General features: G+C 49.1%; 1 protein-coding gene across 1 annotated transcript in view; it reads left to right on the top strand.

Annotated features, from left to right (window-relative positions):
* HMCN2 (hemicentin 2) overlaps positions 1–11,215 on the top strand; it is a 211,885-nt gene that overhangs the window by 150,558 nt on the left and 50,112 nt on the right. Inside the window, exons 49-56 of the mRNA XM_007944228.2 lie at positions 1,890–2,081; positions 2,925–3,098; positions 3,238–3,351; positions 3,844–3,986; positions 4,678–4,828; positions 6,277–6,495; positions 10,394–10,507; positions 10,944–11,131. Of these exons, the coding sequence (XP_007942419.2) occupies positions 1,890–2,081; positions 2,925–3,098; positions 3,238–3,351; positions 3,844–3,986; positions 4,678–4,828; positions 6,277–6,495; positions 10,394–10,507; positions 10,944–11,131 (1,295 nt within the window). The remainder of the gene's footprint in view (positions 1–1,889; positions 2,082–2,924; positions 3,099–3,237; positions 3,352–3,843; positions 3,987–4,677; positions 4,829–6,276; positions 6,496–10,393; positions 10,508–10,943; positions 11,132–11,215) is intronic.

Below are 11,215 nucleotides of genomic sequence, written 5' to 3'. Positions count from 1 at the left end.
CTCACAAATTCTGTCTTCCATTAATTCAATTCCACTCTTTTGCCCATTCAATGTGTTATCTATTTCTGAAAATTTAGTATTAATCTTCTGGATTTCTGTCTGTAGATTTTGTATCATTTCTAATTTTTCATTTATTTTGTCATTTTGTTCTTGTATTGTCTTTTGAAATTGTTCCAGGGTTTTCTCTATGTTATCCTCAATTTTGTCATTGTTTCCCTTGATCTGTCTCTCAATTTGTTGAAGGTACCTAAATATAATTCTTTTGAAGTCCTTATCATGGAGTTCCAATGCTGCGTCTTCCTCAGGGATTGTTTTGGGTCTGAATCCTGGTCCCTTGTTTCTCCTGCTTTATCTTGCTTCTTTGTGTGGACTGTGATACTCTGTTGTTTCTAAGGCATTGTGATATTTTTGTGTTTATATTTAATTGGTGATTGTATGTTGGAATGGGAGCTCTGGTGGTGTAGTGCTTAAGACATTTGACTGCTAACCAGAAGGCTGACAGTTCAAACCCACCAGCCACTCCCTGGAAGGAAGGTTGGTCAATCTATTTCCGTAGTGATATTACCTCGGAAACCCAAAGGGCTTGCTATGAGTCGGATATGACTCAATGGCAGTGAAGTTTTTTTTTGGTTTTTTTTTTTTAATGTTGGAGTGACTTGCCCATGATTTTCATTTTCTTTGTTTTGTGTGTATGTTATCTACATAAGCAGGGTACTGTGCTGTGCTCCTCTGTTCACTAGTTGGTAGCACTTATACGCTCACCACCTGTCTCCTTTCCCGTTGTCAATCTCCTGTATGTCCCTGCTGTCCTTGGCAAATGGAGCCTCTTCTTAGGTGCCTGGAATCCGAATGAGAATGCTGTCACTTTAAAATGCAAAATTGTTGCCGCGTATAAACAGTCAAAATTGCTGTGCCCTTGGTCGCTTTAAATATCCAAAATGGCCACCACTTGTAATCATTCAAAATGGCTGTGCCCTTAGTTACTTTAAATATCCAAAATGGTTGCTGCTTGTAAACAATCAAAATGGCTGCACTCTCTGGACAGCAGAAAGTCCACAGCTCAGGTTGTCTCCCTCCTTGCTGTTTTCCTTCCAATCATAGGCCACCAGTGCAGTCATCCCTGCAGCCCTTGGTGACTAGGACTGATCTTTAGATAATTCTCAGGTCCCAACACCATTTGGAAACATTCAGGTTGTTGGTCCTGTCAGAGTAGCAGACAGTCCACTGCTCTGACCATCTCCGTACTCATTGTTTTCATTCAGGTTTTTCCACTAGTTGGTACCTAATCCTCCACTTTTCAAAGCTCTGGGCTCTAGAATTATCTTCTATATCTCTGTCAATTGGTTTCTCTTTTCTCTGTTGAAGAGGGTCTGTGTAGCTTGTCTGCCTATTCCACCATCTTACCAGAAATCTATCTGCTTGCAAGCTTTTAAGATCCCAGTCTCCAAGGCTATAAATCTTTACTGAAGCAGACTGCCTCATCTTTCTCCTGTGGAGCAGCTGGTGGGTTTGAACCAGCTGAATGCCTTAACCACTGTGTCACCAGAGTTCCCTCCTGGCAGAATAGGCTCCATTAATGTTTGTGGATTGAAGAATAGATGGATGGTTGGATGGATAAAAAGAAGGAAAGAATAACATGCCTTTGTGTCTTGCCTGTCTGTATTGAGCCATACATACACCTTGGTGAGAAAAAGACAACCCAAACACATAGGAAAGGGACCCAGACCAGGCCTGGTGGCTGCTTCTGTGTCCTGCCCTGGTGCCCAGGCCTATGGACCTGGATGGAGACTCCATGTCCCCTGCCCTATTCCAGAGCAGCCTTCAACCCTTGGGCTGACCTTATCAAGGTTGCTGAATTATTTCACCTACTTCCTTTCCTTTGTGGACAGGTCACCCACAGCCCAAGGTCACATGGTTCAAAGATGGTCGACCCCTGACTAGTGGAGACGCTCACCACATCTCCCCAGATGGAGGCCTCCTGCAGGTCCTCCAGGCCAACTTGTCCAGTGCTGGTCACTACTCCTGCATTGCAGCCAACACAGCAGGGGAGAGGACCAAGCACATCCAGCTTAGTGTCCTGGGTAAGTGCTGGGGCATCTCCTGGCCACTCTAGGTGCTGTCAAGAAGAGAGCCAAGGTGATAGGATCCATACAGATGTTGGCCCACAAAGCACTCTACTGTTTTTCTGTTTTTTCTCCAAGTTCAACACAACAACAGCAGCTATGTTGAGCATTTACCATGGGCCAGGCATATGGTGAGGTCTGACTGGTTAATGCTCACAAAAACCTTTGGAGGTGGGAGATATGCCTGTCTCCATGTCACCAATGAAGCTTCTGAGCCTTAGAAAGAAGTGACTCATGCCAGGCCCTTTAATGGTGGATTCATACCCAGGCTTTAGTCTCCCAAGTATACCACATACTATCCTGTTAGGAGAAGCAAGGACTCTATAAAAATGAGAAACGAATTTGTTTCTCAAGATGCTGGTGGGGAAAGGCAGCATCCCCTTCAAGGACTGAAAGAGAATATTTTAGGGCCAATGAAAGCAGAGGTACTTTACACTGCAGGGAGCAGAACAGCAGCCACTAGTTCAGGGGAGTCACATAGACCAGAAACATAAACAGAATTGAGAAAACTCTGGTTAAAATTGTTGGTAACCTAGATATGGACAGGCTATTTGGGAAAATGAAGCAAAAATTACCCAGATGAGTGAAGAGCCTGGGCTCTGGATCACCCAGGCCTGAGTTCAAGTCTGGCTGCACCATGCATGGACTCCTCTGACCCTCAGTCTCCTATTCTGTATCATGTGGATAGTAATAGCAACGAGGCTAGATGCCAGGGTCTGAGGCTTTCCTGGTTACTTGAGGATTCTCAGGGTTGGGGGATCCCTGTTCATGAGCACCTTTTCCACCCCTCCCCTATCACAGTAGTTCCCACCATCCTGGGGGTGACCGAGGACAGTGAGGACGAGGAGGTGACAGTGATCATCAACAACCCCATTTCTCTGATCTGTGAGACACTGGCCTTCCCCTCCCCCACCATCACCTGGATGAAGGATGGCGTCCCGTTTGAGGTTTCAAAGAACATCCAGCTGCTCCCAGGTGATGCCCTCGGTGGGAGGAGTGAGGGGCAGGTCACATGTCATCAGACTAGGTCAAAGGAAGGGGACTGGTGAGCCTGAGCCTCATACCTAATGAGGCTACAGCTATGGGCTGACCTTGGCCACTGCCCCCCAAGCAGGTACCCATGGACTGCAGATCCTGAATGCCCAGGAGGAAGATGCAGGCCAGTACACCTGTGTGGTCACCAATGAGCTTGGGGAGGCCTTGAAGAACTACCACGTGGAAGTCCTCAGTGAGTCCGGCACCTTCTGGAGCACCAGCACCTGGGCCACACTGGACCCCCCAGAGTGCTCAGTACTCGTTTCCTCTTAGGTTCATGAGCTGGGGTGGGCTTGGTCATTTCCCATTTGCAGCTGAGGACACTAAGAGCAGGAAATGGAGAGTTAGAACTTGAGCCACATGGACTCCTAGACCCACGCTAATCCTGGCTTCCTTCTGCCACTCCAGTGTGGGATACAGCCAGAGTGTCCACAGCTTGAGACCTTAGGATTTCCAAGAATGGCCTCCAGAGGTCAAACCAGGAATTCCCCTACTTCAGATCTGCCCTGTCTCATGACCATCACAGACAAATGGTCTCTCCTAAGTGAGGAGCCCCAGGGTTCCTGTTCTTCTACCCTTTGGAGCCAGCCCCTCATTTCTGGGACAGTCCCAGCACCAGGGTACATGCAGGGTGTTAGCATCCCCTCCTCTAGGCCTGATCCTCAGACTCCCTTGTGGTTTTCAGTCCCCCCTTCCATCTCCAAAGATGACCCCTCGGGGGAGTTTGGCGTGAAGGAAGTGAAGACCAAGGTCAATAGCACCTTGACCCTGGAGTGTGAGTGCCGGGCCGTGCCCCCACCCACCATCAGCTGGTACAAGGATGGACAGGTGAGTGGGAACCCCCTGGGAGGCCTCAGGCTCTGACCTCCAGGTCCCTTTGGTTCTGCTTGGAATCTTCCAGAAAAGGGATCCTTAAAGCACCTGGCATCAAAGTTCACCTGGGCCCCCCATCCAACCGTTATTTTTGTAATAAGAAATTCAACTACGGAAGTCTCATAAACATTAAATTCTACTATATTCACCCATTTAATTTTTTTCTTTCCAATTTTTCAGGCATACTGGTTTGGTTTTACAAAGCTGTTATCAGGGTTCTCCCATGACTTCCTGCTGCATTTAAATTTTTTAATTAAAATATAAACACACTCCGGGGCACTGGTGGTTCTGTGGTAGCCTCTTACCTTCCACTCAGGAGACCCAGAATTGATTCCCATTCATTGCAAATCATGTACAGCCATACCCTTCTGTCAGTGGTGGCTGTGTGTTACTCTGAGGCTGACTAGGCTTCAGCAGAGCTCCCAGATTAAGGCACATTAGGAGGAAAGGCCTGAGGACCTACTTCTGACAAGCAGCCAGTGAGAACCCTGTTGATCACCAGGTTCTGATAGATCCCTTTGTGTATGAGATGTCCCTGAGTTAGGGGCCGACTTGACAGCAACTAACAACACTCGTCTTGCTGCTTTTCATCCCCTCCTCTCTGATCTCTGTGTCCCCTGCTTCTCCTCTTCCTTGCTCTCTCCAGCCTGTGACCCCACATGAGCGACTGCATGTCCTGGGCGAAGGACGACTGCTCCAGATCCAGCCCACGCGGGTCTCAGATTCAGGGCGATACCTGTGTGTGGCCACCAATGTGGCTGGCGAGGATGACCAGAACTTCAATGTGCTCATTCAGGGTGTGTGCTAGCCAGTAGGCCAGAGGCCTGGGCCAGGGGAGCAGAGGGGCTGTGGCAGGCCAGCCAACGGGAATGGGCCAGGGCCCTTGGTGATCAGAGCCAACCCTGGCTCCTGGGAGTCTTGGCACACTTTACCTGACCAGCCCCTCCGGGCAGCCTTGCTCAGTGGCTCCTGTCCTGACTCTCACCGTCTCTGCAAGTTTACATTGGAGCCATTCTCTTTGCTCAGCACACCATCAGCTCAGAAGGACCCCCAGTCAAACGTGACTGTGTCTCAGGAGCACTCTCACGGTGTTCGGACAGCAGCACTGCTTTACTGAACAGAAGCAGAGGCATCTTTGCCCCCAGATGTCTCTAGAGGAGAACCTTCCCAGGAGTAATGGCAGTGCTCACTTAGCAAGCACTTGTGTGTCTGTGCTGTTCACACGCCTCCTATAAGCATTTCCCATGGAACCATCTCAACAACCCTGAGCCTATTTGTAGCTGAGAGAAAAAGGCTCAAAGAGATGGCTTACTTTCCCCTAAATCACAGCTTTAGCTGGTGGAGCCTGGATTTGAACCAGCTCTGGTTGAGCTGTGCTCTTAACCCCTCTGCCAGGGGCCTCACTTTATTAGGAGGCACGGGGATTTCCTTTAGATTGGCCTGGGGTGAGAGTGAGATGAGTGGCTGTGAGCCAACAGTGGTTGAAGCTGGTTGTGGGTACCTGGGGCTTGTGATGTTACTACCTCTGCTTCTGCATATGTTTGACATTTTCTTTCTTTTTTTAAAGTAAAGAAATAAAAGGAAGTAAAAAAAGAGGCAAGGGAGGGCAGAAGCAGAGGGAGGAAAGAAGTGAGAAAAGATAGGAAAGAGGGCAGGCAGAAGGGTGGGCTCTGGATCCACGTTTTGCTGTGTGATGCTTCTGGAGTGTTCTGGCCACTCAGACCTCTTCTCAGTGCTGCCTGGTGCATCCAGCCCCCAGCCCCTCCTCCAGGAGAAAAAGGGAGAGACTTTGTGTTGTTACCCTGGCTCTGTCATGGACTAGCTGTGTTTGCCTTGGGAAGTCACTGTCCCCTCTGGACCTTCATTTGGCCTTTTAGAAAATGTAGGCAATCAAATCAGGTGACCTGGAAGGCCTCTTCTTGTTCCAGAAGCTGATGATATTGTGCTTCTGTGCCTTGACAAGCAAATTCTAGCTACAACTTAGTGTCTGGCTTCCTCCCCTGAGAATATTTCCAACATTACAAGGAATCTTTCAGAGTCTGTTAGACATGAACTCTAGAGGGCAGGCACTTTGTCCCAGTGCCTAGCACATAGCAGTTGCTCAATAAACACAAACTAAAGGAATGAGTGAATTTAAAAAAATGCTTTGGCCTAAGGAAATGGCTCAATAGTGGAATATATGCACTTCATTCCCTGGGAAGGGAATCCTTAATGCCTTTGTCTCCCTACCCTGGCCCCCACACAGTGCCCCCCATGTTCCAGAAGGTGGATGATGATAGTGCAGCCTTTGAGATCCTGTCCCGGGAAGAGGAGCTCCAGGGCGGGGTGACAGAGTACCGGGAGATTGTGGAGAACAACCCTGCCTACCTGTACTGTGACACCAATGCTATCCCACCCCCGGAGCTCACCTGGTACAGGGAAGACCAGCTCCTCTCGACCACTGATGGGGTGTCTGTGCTGCAAGGTAGGTCAGGCCAGGGTGGTACCTACATCAGGGCTGGTCCCCTCAGTCTCTTTTCTATAAAAGCTTTGAGTCCTTCTCCTGTGCACTATTTGCTGTGCAACCTCAGGCAGGGCCTGTGACCTCTCTGGACTTTACTTGTCCTCTGTAAAATGGGGCTAGAAGTCCTCTGCCTATCTGAAGACAAGTACTGGGCCCCCTTCAGCCTCTATGTTTTACAACAAAGGTTCTCACACATGTGGACTTCGAGATCTATAATGTCCTGATTCTGAAATGATGGACAAGTTGACCTTTCTCTGGAGAGACAGAAGGTCAGTTCTTTTTTTAAGCTCCTCAGAAAAGTTCGTGGCCAAACAAAGCTTCCAGTGGGCTTGGAGGACCACGCTGTGGTCAGAGTGCCTGGCTCCTACAGCCTTTTGCTTTTAACCACTTTGAATTTTAATTTGTTTATTTAAGGTTGCTCGATTTTTAAAATCAATCTTTTATTTTAGAATCGTGATTTGTCTGACTTGAGAGCCATGCTCTTTTTTAAGAACTATGGGATCAAGGTGATAAGTACAACTGTCAAGATTAGATCAGATGGACTCTTAAAGGGCAGCGAGTGTATGTTAATGGGAGGGGGGAAGCTCAGAAAAGGAGAGTGAGAATAATTGCACAACCTGAAGAATGCAGTCAGCGTGTGGAGACTGCTGGACTGGTGTATGGCTATGTGTCATCTCGACAACAACAAAGTTACAGGGAGTGGGGCTCAAAAGCGCCTAGCATCCTGAACTATTCCTTCCATCTCCCTTGGGCTGACCAACCTCCACTGGGAGGGAGTCGAGGCACAGAGGCCTACTAGTTGCCCCATGAGCGGCAACTGGATGGTCTCCTGTTAGGATTTGCACCATGTCCTGCCAAGTCTGAGTCAATGGAGGGGCAGGTAGTAGGAGATGAATTTGCACCAGGCTGTGGATAAACAGGGTTATAACAGGGTTTGGACTTTGGCTATTGCAAAAGACAGAGGCCCCGTGGAGGGAGGCAATGCTTACTGCATACTGATTGCTCCTGTTGAAAACCCCTGGACCGATCCCTTATCCTGCCCACTAACCTCTGACCTGAATGCTTACCCCAAATTCTGGATACACAGTGAGCTCAGTCACATGCCAACCCCTACCTTAAACCCTAACCATAGATTAATATTCTGGTGGTACAGTGCCTAAGACATTTAACTGCTAACCAGGAGGTTGGCAGTTCAAGCCCACCAACCACTCCATGGAAAGAAGACAGGGCAATCTACTTCCATAAAGGTTTATTGCCTCAGAAACCCAGCAGGGGTTGCTACAAGTCGGAACTGACTCAGTGGCAGTGGATTTGGTTTTTTTGGTTTACAGATTAACCTTGGCACATAGTGATCATGACCACACACTGATCCTGATTCTAACCCCAATCGTAGATTAACCCCAACCTTCAACTGACCCCTCCCCATGGCCACTGTCTTCTCAATCTTAGCCACTGTCTCCCACTCTGCATTTAGTGGTCCCTGGTTCCAACTCTGGTCATGAGCCCACCCATAGTCTAGGCCAGCAATCCCCGACTCAGAACCCTGAGCCACAGGAACCCTTAACCTGGCCCCCATACAGACCAGCTCCAGCCCAGTGTAGATGCCTTGCTGTGGCAGTGACTGCTCCCCGAGCTTCCTGGCCCTCATATAAGCCCTCAATCACAGAGGTCTCTGGGTGATGCTTCCCATTCCACTCCCAACTCCTCGAAACCCAGCTGCTGCCTTCTTTGCTCCCTGAGGGCCTCTTACCTATAGCATTACCTGGCCACTGGCCCAGCCCTCCTGGCCTCATCAAGGAGCTGGGCATAGCATGGCAGCTTACCTGAATATATTCTGCCACCCTCTTGCTGGGTACTCTGGGGAAACCTCAGTTTTTCCATCTATAAGATAGGAGTAATGACAACACACCCCACAGTCACTGTGGGATAAGCCCAGAAAGTGCTCAGCCAGGGCCTGGCATACAGCCAAGCCATTATTGTGCTTTTGTTTGATACTCACCTTGACTCATGACCCAGGCAGGGCAAAGGTTGTTGTCTGCTTTTCATAGATGGAAGAGGGGAGGCAGTGACATGTCTTAAAACTAAAACCAACAAAAGGATAAATATTGTATTAGTCCGCAATTGTAAAAGTTAAGGAAAGGTTTATCTATTGAAGGAAATTTTCTTTGTTGGTTACCAGGGGTGGGAGGGGAGGGAATGCTGTTAGATAGATAGAGATAAGTATTGATTTGGGTGAAGAGAAGGGCAGTATACCAAATGTGACTGACCAATATGGCAGCAGTGAGGATGAGAAAGACAGAGAGAGGTACATGGGAGGTAGAGACAACAAATATGAACCCTTTTGCACATACAGTACTGCGTTGTCAGTGAAGGCTAACACGGGTATATGGATGGATAGATGGGTGGACAGGCTAAATGATTAGGTATGTCTATGAAATGGGGAAGGAGCTCTGGTAGCATAGTGGCTAAGACACTTGCCTGCTAACCAGATGGCTGGCGGTTCAAACCCACCAGCCACTCCTCGGAAGGAAGGTTGGGCAATCCTACTTCCGTAGTGATACCGCCTTGGAAACCCAAGGAGGGGTCGCTATGAGTCGGGGCCGACTCAACGGCACATAACAATAACAACAACATGAAATGGGGAGTATATCCAAGAACATATATAGGGTTGGCAGACAATGGTCCTATAAGTTTATGTGAATGATCAGAATTCTCAGGTGTATAGTAGAGCTGACAAGGGGCAAGGTTGTGGTTACTGCTTGGTCACAGCCAGCTACCCAGAGGGACCGAGTAGTTGAACCTGCAGGCTTGGGACCATATCGCAGGGGACATCAAGCTCAATTGACATAGCATACTATACAAAACATTGTTCCACCTCCTACTTTGGCGAGTAGCGACTGGGATCGTAAAAGCTAGCAAGCTGCCATCTAGATGCAGCGATGGGTCTCTCCTCATCCAGAGCAAAGAAGAATGAAGAAAACCAAAATTCATGGAAAAAATTAGTCCTAGCGACTGGTACACTATCTGATCTGCAACCTATACAACTACTAGATGGTGCCAAGTTACCACTGTCATCCACGTGGAAGGGGATCTATGTAGGAGATCCTGGATAGAGAGGGAGAACAATGGGAACAAAACTCAAAATCATTTGCAGAAGAAAAAAAAAAAAAGGTGGGGACTAGGTTTGCTGGTCCAATAGAGCCTGGTGGAACCACTGAGACTATGGCCCCTAGCTGCCCTTCAGGTCTGGAATTGAACCCACACCTGTGGTTTCCAGCCAAACAAAGTACAGGCATATAAGTTAAACATTTACCTCAAGTAGACACACATCCTGGAGAGAACAATCATGGGAGAAGGAAGGGCTGCTTATGCACAGGGAGACAGCTCAGGGGGCAGGAGAGTATGGAGGGATGGACACAGGGAAGAGGTAACTATGGGGAGGAAGTGGGAGGGCAGCTGTTGCATTGTGGTAAACTGTGGTCAATGACATGAAACAAAGTATATGTGAACTGCTGTATGGAAAGTGAATTTGCTCTGTAAATCTTCACCCAAATCACAATTTAAAAAAAAAAAAAAAAACCAAACCCACTGCTGTCAAGTTGGTTCCTACTCATAATGACCCCCATGGATTTCCAAGGCTGTAAATCTTTACGGAAGTAGATTGCCTCATCTTCCTCCCATAAAGCAGCTGGTGGGTTTGAGCCACTGACCTTCTAGTTAACAGCCAGATGTCTTACCCACTACACCACCACAGCTCCTTGACATGTCCCAAGTCCCCTCCAAAAGATAGAGTGGGTTTCCTTGGTCTCAGGGGAGTCTCTTGGCCCTGAGCTCAGGCCTTTGTCCTGTGTCCCTGCAGGGGGGCGAGTGCTGCAGATCCCCCTGGTGCATGCGGAGGATGCCGGAAGGTACTCCTGCAAGGCCTCCAATGAGGTGGGAGAGGACTGGCTGCACTACCAGTTGCTGGTGCTGAGTGAGTGCTGGGCCTGGTGGCAGGGCTGCTGGAGGAGTCCCCTGGTAGGGGTAGGTGGGCAGGGTCTCAGGACTGTAGGTCCCCAGGGGCTCCACCTGGAAGGGAGTTGAGGTAGAGTGCATTTTTAGTCTTGCTATACTCAGAGGTTGGTAAGCCAGGGATGATGAGCTTGAGCTCTAAAACCAGATAGAACTAGGTTCAACTTTGAAGCTAGCTGCTTCCTAGCTGGGTGGCCTTGGGGAAATCACTAGCCCTTTCTGGGCCTCAGATGCCCTAGCTGCATCAGGGGCTGGAGGGTTTGGTGCACGAGGCATGAGGAGCCTCAGCCAGAGCCTGGTACCAAGTGCTACTGCTGTTCTGGCTTCTATACCCCCCTTCTCCCCAGGGAAGGGTTCTTCAGGCCACCAGCTCACATCCTCCTCTCCCCCACCCCCAGCCCCACCTGTGATTCTGGGCGACACAGAGGAGCTGGTGGAGGAGGTGACTGTCAACGCCAGCAGCACTGTCAGTCTACAGTGCCCGGCCCTGGGCAACCCCATGCCCACCATCTCATGGCTCCAGAACGGGCTGCCTTTCTCCCCAAGCCCGAGGCTGCAGGTCCTGGAAGATGGGCAAGTCTTGCAGGTCAGGGCAGCCCCCTGGGTGGGTGCTAGAAGCAGTAGCTGTTGCAATCTCAGGACTCTTTGTGGGAACCAAGGAGCTGCCATT

Source organism: Orycteropus afer, unplaced genomic scaffold (assembly GCF_000298275.1).
Source record: "Orycteropus afer afer isolate SDZICR_OR568_19922 unplaced genomic scaffold, OryAfe1.0 scaffold00123, whole genome shotgun sequence".
Lineage (NCBI taxonomy): Eukaryota > Metazoa > Chordata > Mammalia > Tubulidentata > Orycteropodidae > Orycteropus > Orycteropus afer.
This window is presented reverse-complemented; position numbering and strand designations above follow the sequence as displayed.